Genomic DNA, 19156 nt, shown 5'->3' with positions numbered 1-19156 from the left:
ACATATGACAAACACAACACTGCATTTTATTTGCAAGCAAGGAAAGGCTATCTAATCTCAGCAGTCATATGTAAACATATGATGCATATGTATGTACAGTGTTTATGTAAAAGCTGCAGCTGCGTATGCTATATGCTAAATATTAGCTGGATAGGTGCAATTGTGTGTTGAACTTGTTGACTCAATGTTGCCATTAGACGTACTTAGCCGATTCTGACTTTTGGGTCATAAACTGCATCGCGTCAGTTCCATGGCGAGGCGTCGACCGAATGAGCGAGCAGGGCCACGGCCCGGGAAGGATCAGTAACCCCGCAAAGAGCGACTGCTGCCACCGCGGCGGCTGCTGGGGAGATCCGTCGGCAGTGCCGGGCGCCCGCCCAGAGTCGACGGCACCGCGGCCCGTGCTTGCTGGCCGGTTCGAAGCGATGCGGGGGGGCAGGCTGACCGAGGGGACCACGGCAGCTCGAGTGGGGGCAAGCTTCCGTGCTATTGTGTCATCATAAAGTAATATCTCCATTTCTGTCATCATAAAGATTTAATGCACTTGCAGTAGTAGTAGCATAGCAGACAATTCTTGTATACAGTGTGCTGGTAGTCTTGGAAGCGAACAGCTTTTGACCGTGCTCATTGTGTAAGTACATGTTATCCATCTGCTGTACTGAATGACATTGCTCACTTTGTTGGATTACAAAACCTTCAATACGAGAAGACAAAAAAGGAAATTTGAGTCCGTGTGAGTAATTCAAAGAAATTCAAACCATGGATAAGAAGATGGGTTACTCTGGACGAGTCAGAACTACCTTTGACTACCAACATTGAAGCTAAATGGTATAACAGAATTTCTGCCTTTATAGCTCCAATGGAAATGAATGGTTAATAGTGGAATTTTGTGGGATTTTTAAGGGTGAATGAGTTGAATGTGTGGGAAGTAGGAATTTTGGGGGTGTTGAAAAGCTGAATGTGAGTTGAATGACTTGAATTAGTGGAAATTGGGAAGGTGTAAATGCGAAAAGTTGAATGTTCCAATGGAAATTAATGGTTAGTAGTGGAATTTTTGTGGGTTTTTTCAGGGTGAATGAGTTGAAAGTGTTGCAAGTAGGAATTTGGGGGTTTTGAAAAGTTGAATGTGAGCTGAATGAGTTGAATGACTTGAATTTGTGGAAATTGGAATGGTGTAAATGTGAAAACTTGAATTTGCCAATTGAAATGTATGGTGAATAGTTGAATTTGTGTGGGTTTTTTAAGGGTGAATGAGTTGAATGTGTGGGAAATAGGAATTTCAGGTTTGTTGAAAAGCTTGACCAATATGAGTTGAATGAGATAAATGTTGTGAATTTCTAATTGGAATGATGGAAATGTGAATTGCTGAATATGGCAATGGGAATGAATAGTGGAGTTTTGTGGTTTTTTTTTTTTATGGGTGAATACGTTTAATTTGGGGGAAATAGGAATTGTGGGTGTGTTGACTAGCTTTACCTATGGTGTAGAATAATATGTGTGAAGGCCTTCGCCTTCACACAATACCTTTTTTACAATTATGCCAATTTTGTGATCGTGGAGTGTTATAATCAAAATCTTAATTGAATCTCGATTAATTGCATAGCCCTATGTAACGGTACGCTAAATCACATTTCGGTTCGGTCTATTTTTGGTAAAAAAAAAAACCCCGTTTATTTTGAAAAGATGACAAGTAAACGGTATATTTTTTAGAAAAAAACAAAAGTGAACTATTCGGGTGATATTCTTAAAAAATTACACCAAATAGAAAACACACTAACAATAAAGATCTCTTAATTTTGTAAATTATTAAGACACTGAAATCTTTAAACACTCAGCAGCAACAGCCTATGATGATGCCACATCAAAGTATTCAAGTTAAAAACAAGTTGTCATTACAGTACAAATATACACTTTTTGTGGTGAAAAAAAATACAATAACAGTTATAATTATTGTTAACTTTTTTAAAACTCTTTTATAATTAAATATAGTAACTTTTAAGTCTTTATGAAATTATTTACTTTTTAGGCATTGAATTTTTGAATGTTCAACAGCATATTGGAATGAATTGGGTTATCTGTGTTGTGGTCGGATTTGTGTTTTGCTGAGTTGTGATGTTTCCGAGGTTCATGAATGCATCGTACGTCTAGTGTGAGGAGCAGCTTAGAACGAAGGAGAGAGCTGTTGTACTTTGTTTTTGGCTAAAAAGACTTCTTGCTTCCTCGTCTAAGAAACATTCAAAATCGGATGATGTCGTGTTAAGTGTTATTATATTAGACGTGCTACACCCACAGCATAGCCACTGATCTCATGTAGCAATGTCGGCACACAACTTTGGGACTTATACCCGTACTTTTCCCCATCCATCCATCCATTATCTCCCGCTTATCCGAAGTCGGGTCGCGGAGGCAGCAGCTTCAGCAGGGAAGCCCAGACTTCCCTCTCCCCAGCAACATCTTCCAGCTCTTCCGGAAGGATCCCAAGGCGTTCCCAGGCAAGCCGGGAGACATAGTCTCTCCGGCGTGTTCTGGGTCGTCCTCGGGGTCTCCTGCCGGTGGGACATGCCTGGAACACCTCACCAGGGAGGCGTCCAGGAGGCATCCTAATCAGATGCCTGAGCCACCTCAACTGGCTCCTCTCGACGCGGAGGAGCAGCGGCTCGACTCTGAGTCCCTCCCGGATGGCCGAACTTCTCACCCTATCTCTAAGGGAGAGCCCGGACACCCTGCGAAGGAAACCCATTTCGGCCGCTTGTATCCGAGATCTTGTTCTTTCGGTCATGACCCACAGCTCATGACCATAGGTGAGAGTAGGAACGTAGATCGACCGGTAAATTGAGAGCTTCGCCTTTCGGCTGAGCTCCTTCTTCACCACGACAGACCAATACAGGGTCCGCATCACAGCAGACGCTGCACCAATCCGCCTGTCGATCATCCCGTTCCATCTTACCCTCACTCGTGAACAAGACCCCAAGATAATTGAACTCCTCCACTTGGGGCAGAATCCCATCCCCGACCCGGAGAGGGCACGCCACCTTTTTCCGACTGAGGACCATGGTCTCAGATTTGGAGGTGCTGATCTTCATTCCGACCGTTTCACACTCGGCTGCGAACCGCTCCAGCGAGAGTTGGAGATCGCGGCTTGAAGAAGCCAACAGTACCACATCATCTGCAAAAAGCAGCGATGCAATACTGAGGCCACCAAACCGGACCCCCTCGACACCTCGGCTGCGCCTAGAAATTCTGTCCATAAAGGTTATGAACAGAATCGGTGACAAAGGGCAGCCTTGGCGGAGTCCAACCCCCACAGGAAACGAATCCGACTTACTGCCGGCAATTCGGACCAAACTCTGGCTTCGGTGGTACAGGGACCGGACAGCCCTTATCAGGGGGCTCGGTACCCCGTACTCCCGAAGCACCCCCCACAGAACTCCCCGAGGGACACGGTCGAACGCCTTCTCCAAGTCCACAAAACACATGTAGACTGGTTGGGCAAACTCCCATGCACCCCCGAGGACCCTGCTGAGGGTGTAGAGCTGGTCCACTGTTCCATGGCCAGGACGAAAACCACATTGCTCCTCCTGAATCCGGGTTTCGACCTTCCGACGGACCCTCCTCTCCAGCACCCCTGAATAGACCTTGCCGGGGAGGCTGAGGAGTGTGATCCCTCTGTAATTGGAGCACACCCTCCGGTCCCCCTTCTTAAAAAGGGGGACCACCACCCCGGTCTGCCAATCCAGAGGCACTGTCCCCGATGTCCACGCAATGTTGTAGAGACGTGTCAACCATGACAGCCCCTCAACATCCAGTGCCTTTATGAACTCCGGGCGGATCTCATCCACCCCCGGGACTTTGCCACCAAGGAGCTTTTTGACTACCACGGTTACTTCAGCCCCAGAGATAGGAGAGCCCACCTCAGAGTCTCCAGGCTCTGCTTCCTCAGTGGAAGGCGCGTCGGTGGAATTGAGGAGGTCTTCGAAGTACTCTCCCCACCGACCCACAATGTCCCGAGTTGAGGTCAGCAGCACCCCATCTCCACTATAAACAGTGTTAATGGTGCACTGCTTACCCCTCCTGAGACGTCGGATGGTGGACCAGAATTTCCTCGAAGCCGTCCGGAAGTCATTTTCCATGGTCTCCCTGAACTCCTCCCACACCTGGGTTTTTGCCTCAGCAACCGCCAGAGCTGCATTCCGCTTGGCCAGCGGTACCCGTTAGCTGCCTCCGGGGTCCCGCAGGCCAAAAAGGCCCGATAGGACTCCTTCTTCAGCTGGACAGCATCCCTTACGGGTTCGGGGATTGCCGCCACGACAGGCACCGACCACCTTGCGGCCACAGCTCCAATCGGCCGCCTCAACAATGGAGGCATGAAACATGGTCCACTCAGACTCGATGTCCCCCGCCTCCCCCAGGACGTGGGAAAAGTTCTGCCGGAGGTGGGAGTTGAAACTCCTTCTGACAGGGGATTCTGCCAGACGTTCCCAGCAAACCCTCGCAATACGTTTGGGTCTGCCAGGTCGGACCGGCATCTTCCCCCACCATCGGAGCCAACTCACCACCAGATGGTGATCAATCAATCAATCAATCAATCAACAAAGTCGATCATCAAACTGCGGCCTAGGGTATCCTGGTGCCAAGTGCACATATGGACACCCTTGTGTTTGAACATGGTGTTCGTTATGGACAATCCGTGATGAGCACAGAAGTCCAGTAACCGAACACCGCTCGGGTTCAGATCGGGGGGGCCGTTCCTCCCAATCACACCTCTCCAGGTCTCACTGTCATTGCCCACGTCAGCATTGAAGCCCCCCAGCAGAACGATGGAGTCCCCAGGTGGAGCGCCCTCCAGCACACCCTCCAAGGACTCCAAAAAGGGTGGGTACTCTGTGCTGCCGTTTGGTGCATAAGCACAAACAACAGTCAGGACCCGTCCCCCCACCCTCAGGCAGAGGGAGGCTACCCTCTCGTCCACTGGGGTAAACCCCAATGGACAGGCGCCAAGCCGGGGGGCAATAAGTATGCCCACACCTGCTCGGCGCCTCTCACCCTGGGCAACTCCAGAGTGGAAGAGTGTCCAACCCCTCTCGAGAGGACTGGGACCAGAACCCAAGCTGTGTGTGGAGGTGAGCCCGACTATATCTAGTCGGAACCTCTCAGCCTCACACACCAGGTCAGGCTCCTTCCCTGCCAGAGAGGTGACATTCCATGTCCCAAGAGCTAGTTTTTGTTGCCGGGGATCGGACCGCCAAGGTCCCCGTCTCCCGCCGCCGCCAAGCTCACACGGCACCCGACCCCTTTGGCCCCTCCCACCAGTGGTGAGCCCATGGGAAGGGGGACCCACGTGTCCTTTTCAGGCTGAGCCCGGCCGGGCCCCATGGGTGCAGGCCCGGCCAGCAGGCGCTCGCCATCGAGCCCCACCTCCAGGCCTGGCTCCAGAAGGGGGCCCCGGTGACCCGCGTGCGTGCGAGGGAAAACGTGGTCCATTCATTTTATTCCTCATAAGAGGTCATTTTGAGCCGTGCTTAGTCTGGTCCCTCACCTAGGACCTGTTTGCCATGGGTGACCCCTACCAGGGGCATAAAGCCCCAGACAACGTAGCTCCTAGGATCATTGGGGCGCGCAAACCCTTCCACCACGATAAGGTGACGGCTCACGGGGGTACTTTTCCCCATCGGCGATTTTAACAGGAGAGCCAGAATTTTCCCAAACAGGAGACCGCAATGTACGGGGGACCTTCGAGCTCTGGCTTGTTTCCGTATTCGTTTGCTCCTCTTTCGTGCCGCCGCCCTCCTCTCCCGCATGCAACAGTCAATAGCGCCCGTGCGTAAGTTCGCGCTGATAATTGGACCGAACCAAACATGCCATACCGAAACGTATTAATACACCCTTGTGTACCGTTACACCCCTAATATAGATCATATATTGACATTTTTTCCTGTTTTTTAAGTATTGAAAATAATGACCGGAAAAAAATTAATTTAGGTTATTTTATTATAGCAGTACCTAACCTTCAATAAGAGGTAATGTAGGGGTGGGGGATATGACGATATTAGATCGTTAAGCGATTCAACGTGTTCACGATCTCATAAAGTCGAAAGATCGTTTGATCGTCTACATGGCACATGAGTTTAGCTCTATGGTGGCGCAAAGCCGCTGACGCGTATACCCGACCAACCAATCATAGCACGCACAGTGACACTCCCCGCCTCCTTGTTTGTTTGTATAGTGCGAAGCTATAGCGGAAGGTCACCACGCAGCAGAGATGGTCCCGAAAAGAAACTCCACATCCACAATGTCGATTTGGATTGGCTATTTCTTGGAGGAGAAAGGGCAAACCAGTTATTTGCAAAGTTTGCAGAGACTCTGTTTGGACGTCAGGGCCGACAGCTGCAGCAAACGGAGATCAAACACATGATAGCCAGAGGCAGCCGCTAGCTCCAAGCTAACGCAACCCATGGTAACACAGCGATTTTAACAAGGGCACTCCATATGGAAAAAACAAGCAAGCAGTGTAAAGAAGTAACTGTGGCAGTGACTTATTACCTTGCTGAAGACATGATTCCCATTAAAACAGTGGAAAACGAGGGGTTTAAAAGACTCTTCAAAGTACTAGAGCCGCGTCACAAGCTGTGTTTTTATGTTTACATTCACTGCACATTTTGATAAAAATTGTCACTCTTCAAATTAAAACCTGTTCAGAAAGCTTAGCTGGCTTATGTCATTTTTTTTCTTTTAGAATTTTATATACATTTTAAATGTTTTATGTTTAACATGAGGAAAATGGTCAGAAATGTGCAAATTAGTCTTAAAACAATGTAAAAAAAGAATCATGATAAAATTATGATTGTGATTTTATTTTTTAAAAAATCGTCATATGATATTTATGGCATATTGCCCAACCCTAAGGTAATGTAACTATGAAAGAGTGAAATAAACTGGTCAATATATATATTAAATAAACTCAGTTTTAAACATAATGTGCTTAGTAGGGCTGGGCAATATGTCTGGAAAACTGTCACAATCTAAGTATTTCATATCAGTCATTATTGATAATCATTGATTTTGTTTTGAACATATTTGAAGACGAAATCAACCCAAACATATTTTTTTTTAAGAATATGTTCACAGCGGGCCCACTAGTTGAAACACGGCATTCTGTTATAATAAAATATTGTGTTTGAGGAATATAAGTTAAGCAGCAAAATCCACCCCTTTTTAGCCATCTCAGGGGGCGGCCATTTTGTCACTGTCGACTGAACTGCTCAGGGTTCAGGAAAAGACCAATCACGGCTCAGCTTCAGAAAACAGGTTAGCCGTGATTGGTCGTTACATTAACCTTCATTCAATGTTCATACAATCTAAGTGAACTAACCGTCTTAGGACTACTTGATCTTTTTGGCGGATCATTCATATTTTACTTGCTTGATTTTAACTTGAATGCGGTGCCGAGGATTGGATGCGGCTAACTGGCGCTAGCATGTCAAAGACAGGGAACTCCTTTACTTGTTCACCACGTTTCCATCCAGAGATGTTTAATCAGGCAATATTTTATCATAAGAGTTGTACTGAGTTGACTGGTCATTTGAACGAAGTTAGGCCGCTTGACGCAAGTATGGCGCACGGCAGTCACTGGGCGCATGCTCCGTTGAAATGTGACTGCAATCAATCAGTCAAGATTTCTGCAACTCTGTTGTAGTTCTAGACTCATTAAAGCTGCAGATACAGCAGCCTGCTTAAGATCACGGGCCATCATGTGCAAAGGGCTGTTCCAGTGCGTCATAACGTCCATAATTAGTTTGTCAGAATCTGATATCAGCACGTCTAAACGATAGCCAATCTCTAGGGCTTTGCATCTTGAATGATGTTGAAATTGACAAAATATTTTTTTTTGGCACAAATCACAGTGTAACAAAAACATGCACAATCATGGCAATACTGTTTTTTTCTCAAAAAGCTTAATTACTTAAAAAAAAAATTATATGAATTTTCTTTGTAATATTCTGTGGACATGTTTTTTTCTTCCTTTGCCCCCCATTTCTCTCTCTTGCTTCTCTCTCTCTTTCTCTCTCTCTCTCTCTCTCTACCTCCCTCCATCCCTCTTTCCGCTGTGTGTCTCGCTTCTCTCTCTTCCACACAGATATACTGCCAAAAGTGGAGCCGAGGATTGTTCTCGTGGGAGAGGCAAGCAAAAATGCTGAACTGGTCAAAGCCCTGCAGGTAAATACAGTCTTTAGTTAGCTTGAAGACTCAGTTTGTTCAGTTACTTTGTAGTTGTATAACTGAACCAAGCAAAACTGTCACTCAGTGAAAGATATTTTCTGTCCCCACATTGAGTTTCTCCACCCACTTTTTTTTTGTCAAATATTTTTGACATTTTTTACTTATGAGATGGGTACATTCGATCAGGAGACAATAATAAGAAAAACCTCCTTTTCAACAAGTACAAATCGGTGAAGCAAAGTTTGTCTCCACCAGAGTGAAAGAACATCAAAAGTAAATTGTCAAACTCTACCCAAACACACTGAACCAAACATTCACACCACACATTTCAGGTCGAGATAAAGAAAATAATAAATAAAATGAACAATACAATACAATACAATACAATCTTATTTATATAGCGCATTTCACAACAGCTACAGCTGTAACAAAGCACTTTACATATAACAACAAAATAGCTATAATGCAACAACTGAAATCAATAAATTAACACAAAACAATATGTACAATAGACATTGGAAAAACAGCCGATACTCCAAATGGTTCAAGTACAGCATCAGTTTTACGTTGGGTGCACCTTTTTAGGCGTTCAGGTAAAAATACCAGGGGAGTGGCAAGGGGTACAGTACTGTACTGCATTGGTGTTACAGTATTTTTTTCAACAGTTTCTGGTCCATTTTTGTTATATTGCACTGTATTTTGTTCATATACCTGTACTATATAGTGCAGTTTTTTTTTGATAAAATTTGTATTTTTTTGGTATTGTTCGTGTTGTTAACTTGTTACACATGTATTTTGTTTACATACTTGCACGTTTAAACAGGACATGTACCGTAGTCGTTTTCCACATAAGGAAATTCCATTATAAGGAAAGATTGGACAATGCAAATATGATTCCTTACTAGAGAATACTTAATGTATCCGCCTTTTGCAAAAATCCTGGGTACGTGTAGACAAGGCCTTAAACATTCTCCTGCTTATGTCATCCTCTGCCAATCTTTGACATCCATTTGCTTCTGGTTCTTTTTTTTTTTAACAGGCTGTACGAGTAATGGAGGTACCTGTGGTAAAGATAAGAGGAGCCGAATCATGTCCGGAAGAGAAAATGATGATAAAGTCCATTGTCAATATGGTACATTACAATGTTTTCATGAAACATTTCATGCATGAGTACTGATTCACACTGACAACATCCATTACTAAATGTGGCCAAGCCAAAAATGTTAAAATGAGTGTTCATTTTTCAATAATCTTACTTCTTCATATTGTATTTTTAGTTGTCATTAAGTTTTTATTGTATACCTTCAACTGTCTGAAGGCTGAGGCTATCCATTCATCCATCCATTATCCAAACCGCTTCTCCTCACAAGGGTCACGGGCGTGCTGGAGCCTGTCCCAGCTGTCTTTCGGGTAGTAGGGGGGGGACACCCTGTATTGGTTGCCAGCCAATCACAGGGCACACAGAGACAAACATTCACACTCACGATCATACCTAGGGACAATTTAGAATGTTCAGTTAACCGACCACACATGTTTTTGGAATGTGGGAGGAAACCGAAGTTCCCGGAGAAAACTCACGCAGGCACGGGGAGAATGTCCAAACTGCACACAGGAAGGTCGGGACCGGATTCGAACCAGTGACCTCTGCAATGTGAGGCTAACATGCTAACCAGTCGACCACCGTGCCACCCCCCACCAACTATGTAGCTGCCTAAACTTTTCATTTTAGCCTGGACCTGCCAAAAAATAACAATGCACCGTATTTTCCTGACTATAAGCCGCACCTATATATGTTGAAAGATTAGATATTTCTGCATTTACAGAGCAATTTTCAACTGTAAATGTACGTGTTTGTACATGAACAAATTATTTCTTAACAGTACCTTTTAACACGGCAGCAACTTTATTAAAACGGAACAGAACCAAGAGAAAATAAACAGTACTTATCTTCATTTCACTGCCCGCTGCCACTCCAGTTTGTCAGTTAACGTCCACTTTTTATTGGTCTACTTCCACATACCACCTACAGCCCCTGACAATAGTCTTGTCGCTTATCCATTTTGTAGAAGCAACAGTTTATAATCTGACTTTTAATTAATCCGTTAGTTTTAGAAATATCTCATACAAAAGCTCAAACCCTCCCAAATTCTTTTTAAAACACCAAAATAAATTTGCTTCACCGCAGAAAGATTGATCATTAATGAAAACAGAAAGGTCCGATTTTGGCAAGACAAACGTTTTGTTGTCTACAGAGTCATGCGAAAATTGAACAAATAATTTACTTCGAATACAAAATGATGTTGCATAACATTAGTGAATGAAGTCCTGGTGCTGTGAGATCCATATTTAATATGCTGTATGACTTCCAAGAGTCATTCGGCAATGAGTCACAAATTGATTAATGAAGTCATCTGGAATAGCAAAGAAAGCAGTCTTTATGTGGCTCTCAGAGTTCATCAAGATTCTTTGGTTTCGTCTTTTATGCTTCCCCTTGCATTCTAACGCAGACATGCTCAATGATGTTCATATCTGATGATTGGGATGTCCAGTCTTAGAGGACCTTGATCTTCTTCGCTTTAAGGAACTTTGATGTAGAGATGGACATATGCGATGGTGCACCATCCTATTGCAAAATTTGACCTCTTTCATTCTTGGGAATGTAAATGGAGCCCATACTTCTTGATATTTTCGGTTTTTGATATTGCCTTCCACCCGACAAATCTCTCGCACATCCCCATACTGAATGTAACCCTAGACCATGATTTTTCTGCCACCAAACTTAACTTTTTGGGGGGAATCTCGGATCCATACGGGCTCTAGTAGGTCTTTTGCAATATTTGCGGCAACTGTGATCTAATTCAACTGATGATTCGTCTTAAAAATCCACCTTGTGCCACATCCTTTTAGCAAGCTGCGGTCCTCGGCAAATATCACACGTTTTTAACTTCTTTTTTAGTGCTGGTTTCTGGACACTGATTTGACCATGTAGGCCATTCAGAGCCAGAAATCTACAAACTGTTCGGGTTGACACGGGGACTTGATGTGACCAAGCCTGGTAGAGCTCTGCTGCAGTAGAAAAAGGGCTGGCCTTGGATTTTTGGGCCAACAAACGGTCCTCCTGAGCAGTTATCTTGTGAGGTCTGCCATACCTAGGCTTGTCCAAAACCTCTCCAGTCTCTTCCAATATTTTTCTTATTCTTTGTACATGATACTGAGACACATTGAAGGTGTCAGCTACCTCAACAGTGGCTTTGGTCTTCAGTCCCTTGATAGTCAATGCTTTAGTCTCTGGGTGAATCTTAGTCATGTTGTTGTTATAGGTCAAGTTGCAGTTGTTATGAAGGTCTGGTGTGCTGTTGTTCTTTTCATATATACCCACTAATTGATTGATCAACTATTGACCAAATGTGAGCCTGTAATCTAGGATTGGGTGCATATGACAAGGTTACAAGACTTTTGTCTTTTCAAAAACTGACTCAGTGGGCTTTAGCAAGCTGTGAACGGTAAAATGTTTTTCAGCAGTTACATTTGGAACCAAAAAATTATTTCAAAAGCTGTTGGGATTGAAATGAGCCATTTCTTGTTTAAAAAAATGATTTGAAATATATTTGAGGGGCACTTAAAGTCAACTTTTACCCAAGTGACAGGACTTTTGTCAGGGACTGTACTTCATAACCTAGTGCATAGCACCTGTTGAACTCCTCCACCTGCGGTCACATCCTGTGAATGTCAATTGTATTGGATTGTAATTCCGGTTAGACCGCTCGTAGTGGTGGAAGAAAAATTCACAGATTAACCGCAACTCTATATAAACTGCATGGTTCAAAACGTAGAAAAAAGTAGTGGCTTATAGTCCCAAAAAATACGATAAATGTAATATTTACCATTAGATAAATCAAATGCACTCGAGCAGAATCCCCCCTTTCTATGTTTTTGCTTATACTATAGGCAGAGCTGGGCAGTCTGTCCTCGGGCCGGACCAGTCTGACCCTCCGTCCAGGCCGGACGCCCATTTTTGGGGCGGGGGGTCTGAGGGTGACAAGTTTTAAAAAAGGGCTGGGATAAGCAGGGCTTCAGGTGGATTTTAGTCCGGCCCAGTAATCGGCCCTCGTGCGTGACGTGCTCATGAGGTGGCCAAAAGTTCATCTCATACCTACTCTGCGAAATGGGCAAATGACAATAATCACTGTCACGGTTTCATAAAATAAAATGCAAATCATAGACAGAAAATACAAGCAGGAACAAACCTATGTAAAAAGAAGCGAATAAACTGCAAAAAAATAAGTCACTGTGCTTTTTAGATATGATTTAATGAACTTAGTGCCATCAATTTCCATATGTAAAACGTAGTGATTCTGATTGGCTGTTCATAATCAAAATGCAAATCATCTGCCGGTGACAAATGACGTCACGCTACGGCACCATCCATCGGACAAACTACACTAGACGCCATTATTAAAGTCTGATGCGCTCGTTTCTTATTTACCTTTTTTTTTTTTTATCAAATCACCTCGACATTTTGTCTACATGGAGTAAAAGAAAATTAGAACTAACTGAACTTTCAATTATTATAAATAGAAAAAATAACAATGAAAAAGGAAAAAACATTTAGTCAGGTCAGTTTTGACTTCAATACATATTTTTGCTTTTATTACACATGCCCTGTCTGTGTGTTTCTATCTATCTATCTATCTATCTTGTTAGACCAATTATCGATTATATGTTATGCATCACTATTATTTGTGTGTAAATGGAAAATGGACTGTCACTTGTATAGCGCTTTTCTACCTTTGGTACTCAAAGCGCTTCACACTGAACCTCATCTACCTCCTGATGACGCAGCGTCAGGAGCAACTGGGGGTTCAGTGTCTTGCTCAACGATACTTCAACATGGTCACAATGGCCGGGGATTGAACCCACAACCTACCAGTTGGGAAAGGACCACTCTACCACTGAGCCATGCCGCCCCCAGTGTGTAAATTAATTTGAGAATAATGCTAATTTCATTTGTGGTTTACAGTCTGTGATTATTTATTTACTGGACAAAATATCAGTTCCAATATTTATATTTAAAAAATAAATCTTATTGATACAAATATTGATCAAAGGTAGTGATGTCCCACCAAACCATAGAGTTGAAACGTTTAATATTATAGACCACACTATATAGTTAAATATGCTCATAAGTTAACTTTACCAGCTAGAGTATGGCAGCAAATTTTTTACTTAGGTTTGTTCTTGCTTGTATTTTGTGTCTATGATTTGCATTTTATTTTATGAAACCGTGACAGTGATTATTGTCACAAACAATAACTTCTCAGCCCTCATGGTTATTGTCAATGGTATAAAGACAATCGAATCGCATGGCAGAGAATTGACTCGCGCACTCACGTTGACACGTGAAGCTCCAAGTGCGACAGGAACTTTTTAAGTATTGCTGGAAGTAATAGCTTATGATCAAGTGATGTTAAAAACAGATCTACTTGTTAAATGTAAAATAGAGATGTCAACATATGTATTATAGTCCCGAAGTTTGTAACGCGTTAACCAACTCAGTAACTGTAATAATACCAAAAAATCGGAGTAACAAGTTACATTTCGTCGTTACTGCCTAAATGTAATATATTACTGTACTGCGTTACTTTTGTAACGCGTTACCCCAATACTGTTCACTAGTATGCATAATTTAAAAGTAGTAAATTGATCTACACAATCAAAATGTGGTATGCACTTGTAACAAAAAATACCTTTTTTTTTGCACTATAACTTGCAACTTGTATATTGCAACAAACTAAATTATAGGTTTTATTGTTAAGTTATGCCGATGAGTGGCACATATGTCGATTTATGTGTTGAGTGCTGATATTTCCTAGTTCATGAATGCATCACTCTGTTCGCGAGTAAAGAGAGAGAGCGAGAAAGAGAGAAACAGAGAGCAAGCGTGTGCTTCCTGCTTCGATGTCCACCACGGGCACAAACACAGAGAGTTTTGGTTGTTAATAAACACGAGTTTACTGAATAATGGCTGCTTAATCCATAGAAGATGCTACGATGTGTTAGCATACCAAATAGGACATTGTGTTACAGCGTTACATCAAACACACACCGTAATGTGTGTATGCTAACTGCAGTTAGCTTCTAGACACAATTGTGCCTATGTCAGATTTGAAATCAGGCATAAGCCATATCTTGCTTCCTTTTTTTAAAATGATCCGGCATCCCCATCGTGCTGGCATGGAAGGCAGGTTTGCATTGTATTGAGTATATTTGGTGGAATGTGCCGTAACTTTTGGACTCGGTTGCCAACATGAATTAGCCCTGACACTACTTTACCCACAATGCTTCTGTTTACATCAGCTAGGACCCGGATTACCACCACTGTGCATGTGCATTGCAGATAGGGAAAACATCCAGCGGGAGAAGAGCGAGATGCAGCAGTCTCGAGAGAAAAAGAATGTACCAAATTAATAGATATATAAATAAACGACGCGTCGACGATTAAAATTAATTGTCAACGATTTTGATCGTCGACATCATTGTGATTAGTTGACTAATCTTGGCAGCCCTAGTTCAAACAGACCACTACAAGAAAGTAAAACCCAGATAGGAATGCAGGTGGTGACAATAACAAACACAAAGTGGTCAAACAGACCACTGCAGTTTGGTCCAACTGCTCTCTTGAGATAAGGGTTCATGTGTCGTGCTCTGCTTTCTTCAGAGACAACTTCAATCTTACATGACACAAACAAGTTTACACTGTTGATTAAATGCTTTGCAACACCTTAAGAGTAAATATGAGATAACTTAAGTACAATTATTCTAACATTTACCCCGTTTATCACATATTTGCTCAAATTCTCATATCACCTTACATCGTACTTGAATACACTTTGTGGTGCAACCTGGACACATTGTCAGTGATGTTTCCGGGGTCATAGGTTGTTTCGGGTCTTACATCAGACACCCTCACCCGGGCGACCCATCTGGGGGTGGTCAGGCCCCGACTTGTGTCCAGGTAGTGCACTATGCCACGTGTCCCCCTCCTTAGCCAGAGCCACTGTGAAGCCTTTTCAGCAGCATCCAGGATATTCTTGATGTCTCTTCGTCTGTGCAGTCTGCAAATCCCTTAGAGTCCCAGGACCCCGTGTAGAGACTGTCCTGTGAAGCCCCTGTAGCCCACTTTGATCTGCTCACAGCAGGCCTTCCATCCATTCCACCGACACTCCACTACGAGGTCTGCGTATTTGGTCCTCTTCTCTTCTGGGCTTCCTCTACTCGATCTTCCCAGGGGACAGTCAATTCATGCAGCACCACCTGCTTGCTTGCTGCGGATATCAAGACCATATCTGGTCGAAGTGATGTAGGAAGCAATGGTGTCCGGGAATCTCAACTGTCTCCCTAGGTCGACCAGGAGCTGCCAGTCTCTTGCTGTCGCGAGCAGGCCCACTTGGGTCTTAACGCGTGGTTCATGCTTCTCACCTGCTCAGACGAAGGCAATTGTGGTCTTGGATGGGTGTTGCTGTTTGATGATGTTGATACCTGAGCGGATGGCATCTGCTACTGCCTTCAGGACCTGGTCATGGCGCCAATGATAACGCCCATCTCCCAAGGCCTTTGGGTAGCTGCTCAGGATATGCACTAATGATCCCCTTCTCTGGCAGAGTTGGCAAGCAGGTGAGTCTACCAGCCCCCAGGTGAACAGGTTGACAGGGCTAGGGAGTATGTCATACACTGACTGGACCAAGAACTTGAAATGGTGTAGCCATTCCAGAGATCTGCCCAGGTGATCCTGCGGCCAGCTATTTGTTCCCAATTGGTCCAGGCTCCCCGCTTGGACATGCCAACTACTCTGCTGAAGCGAGCTTCCTCCACCTCGGCTTGCACCTCGTCCTGGATGAGCCTCCACTTCTCCTTTCCCCTGGCCTTGGTGTAGCATGGCTTAGGATTGCTCCCAAGCCCACCGGCCAGTAGCCACTGTGCCACTTCTTTCCTGTTCTGACCTCCACCCCTGCTGAGGAGACCTTGGTGTCAGCTGAGTCTATGTAGAGCAGGACTTCTTTGACTCTGGTGACCTTGAACTCCTCTGACAGACTGCTGAAAGGAAGCTTTAGCTTGATGTTATGACCAAAGAGAGCAATGCTGCTAAGGCTTTGTGTCAGGCCCAGCCACCTGCTCAGGAATTGTCTGACCTTCCGCTCAAATCCCTCCACGGCAGCAATTGTGACTTCATAAACTAGCAGTGATCAGACTAGACGAGGGAGGATGCCATGCTGGTAAATCCAGGCTTTAAACTTTCCAGGACGTCCTGATATACGAGTCCACTACCGAGAGCCATGTGTTGAGGTCATCGCTGGTGCCTTGCCGTACAGCGGAGTCCTTCAGGTTACCAGTAAAGAGCTTGCTCAGACTCTTCACTGGCTTTTCTGACACTACATCAATCACTTCTGTCATTTTCAACTGTAGGATTATTTTTATGAAAACAAATACATTTACACTCAGAGAAACTCCTTTATTTGGATTGGTGTCTGTTAAAGGGACACTTGGGTGAGTTTAACATTGGTACTTATATAATAGGTTTGCATATAAAAATGACATTAGTACTAAAATGCCCACCTCAAAAGACTCTGTAGTGATTTAAGGTCTTTTTTTTTGTGATTAGGTTTCCCCGCCCCCAAAAGGGGCGTGGCTTGTTATGTTTTCGGTCTCAGCGGTCTACGTCACGCGAGGAAGGCATGCGTGGTAATATTGCTCGCTTTGTCAGGTCTGTTGTCTAAAACGGTGACCGATCGCCACCAAACTGCAAATGCACATTACTACTCTTGTCTACTTCAATCAGTGAAAGTATAAAAGTGTTCTGCAGAATAGTTAGGAGTTATTGACATAAAACGTGATCTCATCATGATCACCTCCACAAAATCAAAAATACCGTGGCTATCGCTCCTCTACTTTCACTAGCTGAAGCGAACAAGAGCACACAAACCCCGACTGGTTATATATTTCGGACATGTAGCGACGCTAAACTCAGGAGGGAGAGAGACGGCGGCTTACAGCAGCAGCAGGCTGATTGAAGCTTTACGTCCCCTTCTTCCCTCCACGGCTAAAGGTACGACAATGGGACAGCTAATAGCAACAACTAGCTTCAGGTCGTTAAAACAAAAGGCGTTAGAACAACAACATTAGCTCCTTAATGTCCACCCAGCGTGTGGAGGTGAAGATGAGCCTTTGTCTTCATGTCGCCTCGCAAGCAGTCGCGTGCGGTGGCCCTGCTTGATTGCTTGCAGCCGCCACCTTCTGCCTGAGTGAAGCGGCGTGAGAGTGACGAAAGCCCTCATCGAACATAAAGTTCCAGCGAGGCTGACTATACAGCCGAGTGTGGCCGCATTGGAACATGCCATTTTGGCGGTCACCTTCCAAATTGGACGGCGCGTTGTAAGTAAAAAAACTGGGGCCATTCATAAATGTGCACGTCTACTCATTTCCACTTCAGTCTCTGTAAATATCCTGACTGGTGTTTAATGCCTCGCCCGTCCTAACCGTGATCAGCAAAGAAGCATTTTTTTTTTTTTTTTTTTTTGAAGCAAAGAAGCAGTGATTTTTTTTTTTTTTTTTTTTGAGCAAAGAAGCAGTGTGCGCGCATCCCAGCCTAAATCTATGTAGCTCTGCTGACTTCCACATTTCCTCATTCTCATATAAATCAGCCACTGAGAGGTTAATCCTTTTGATATGTTGAAGTGGGCATTAGTAGAGATGGCCACATAAATTTTGGTGCCAATTGATCGCCGTTTTTGGACGTTATAAGCAATAAAAGTAGTTTGTTCTTCACTGTTCACACTGCTCCCATCTTGTTGTCAGTATTAATTCACCTCCCTTGTCTGGGTTTCAGCAGAAATGACCTTTTTACAATCTGACAGATGTATCCAAGATGACCTTTCTGCTATTTTTACAGCTGTGGGAGTTGCTTAAAATACTTGAAACGGCCTTCCCACTTGGGCGAATACCAGTGTTTCTTTTTCACACTTTTTTTAGTCTTTTTATTTTTCTATTCATCCTTTCTACAAATCCAGCGCTTTGAAGGTGGTAAGCACAATAATTCTTTAGATCAAAGTGAAACATCACTCCTACCTTTTTCACAATTTGGTTAACAAAACGAGCACCATTATCACTATATATATTTTTTCCAGAATACCATATCCAGGAATGCGTACCTGTACACACTAGTGGTGCAGTGGAGCGAATCATCTTTGATTGGTAAGGATCAAGCATCGGTTGGGCACGATCCGCAGAATGGTTGGTGAAAAAAACTAAAAAAGGCTAACTTCAAAATAAACCTTACCAAATAATACATTGGCTCATTAATGCCAATGCAATAGCCTTAGTGAACTTTTACTTTGAAATTGACTGGCGTGGTGGCGTAACGGCTAACTTTACTTCCGTTTTCGACTTATCGGCAGTTTTAACGCTTGCTACCAACACCAACACAACATCGCTAATTTAGGACACAAACAAACCGCCGGTTAATTACGCTGTCATTGTATGATACGGCATAAGTCTCCGGCGTTAGTGGCTAGCATCTGTTATCATTAGCTGGTAGTTCAACAGCTGCTTCTCAATGGCTTGCTTTTTTGTTGTTGTTTTTAAACTTCTTTTTTCTTATTGTGGCCCTAGATTACTTTTTAATGTGCTGTCAATGTTTTAAGAAAGGTGCCTTAAAGCGGAAGTCAACGCAAACATTTTTTTCAAGAATATATTTTATGCAAGCCCACTAGTTGAAACAGGGCATTCTGATAAATATTGCGTTTGTGGAATAAGTGTTAATCCACTCGTTTTTAGCCATCTCTGTGGCCATTTTGTCTTCTGTTGACTGAAAATGACATCACAACTTCTCACAACGACCAATCACGGCTGAGATTCAGAGAACAGGTCAGCTGTGATTGGTCGT

General features: G+C 43.8%; 1 protein-coding gene across 7 annotated transcripts in view; it reads left to right on the top strand.

Annotated features, from left to right (window-relative positions):
* Positions 1-19156, top strand: part of ect2 (epithelial cell transforming 2) — a 235313-nt gene that overhangs the window by 12209 nt on the left and 203948 nt on the right. For 5 of the 7 annotated variants that reach the window (XM_086047347.1, XM_086047345.1, XM_086047350.1 and 2 more), the window contains exons 3-4: positions 8135-8214; positions 9257-9349. In XM_086047347.1, the coding sequence (XP_085903473.1) occupies positions 8135-8214; positions 9257-9349 (173 nt within the window). The other 2 variants (XM_086047348.1, XM_086047349.1) reach the window with 2 other exon arrangements.

Source organism: Filicampus tigris, chromosome 12, assembly GCF_054856515.1.
Source record: "Filicampus tigris isolate MCC_2025a chromosome 12, RoL_Ftig_1.0, whole genome shotgun sequence".
NCBI classification, from domain to species: domain Eukaryota; kingdom Metazoa; phylum Chordata; class Actinopteri; order Syngnathiformes; family Syngnathidae; genus Filicampus; species Filicampus tigris.
Note: the sequence above shows the minus strand (reverse complement) of the source record. Positions and strands in the feature narration are given on the sequence as shown.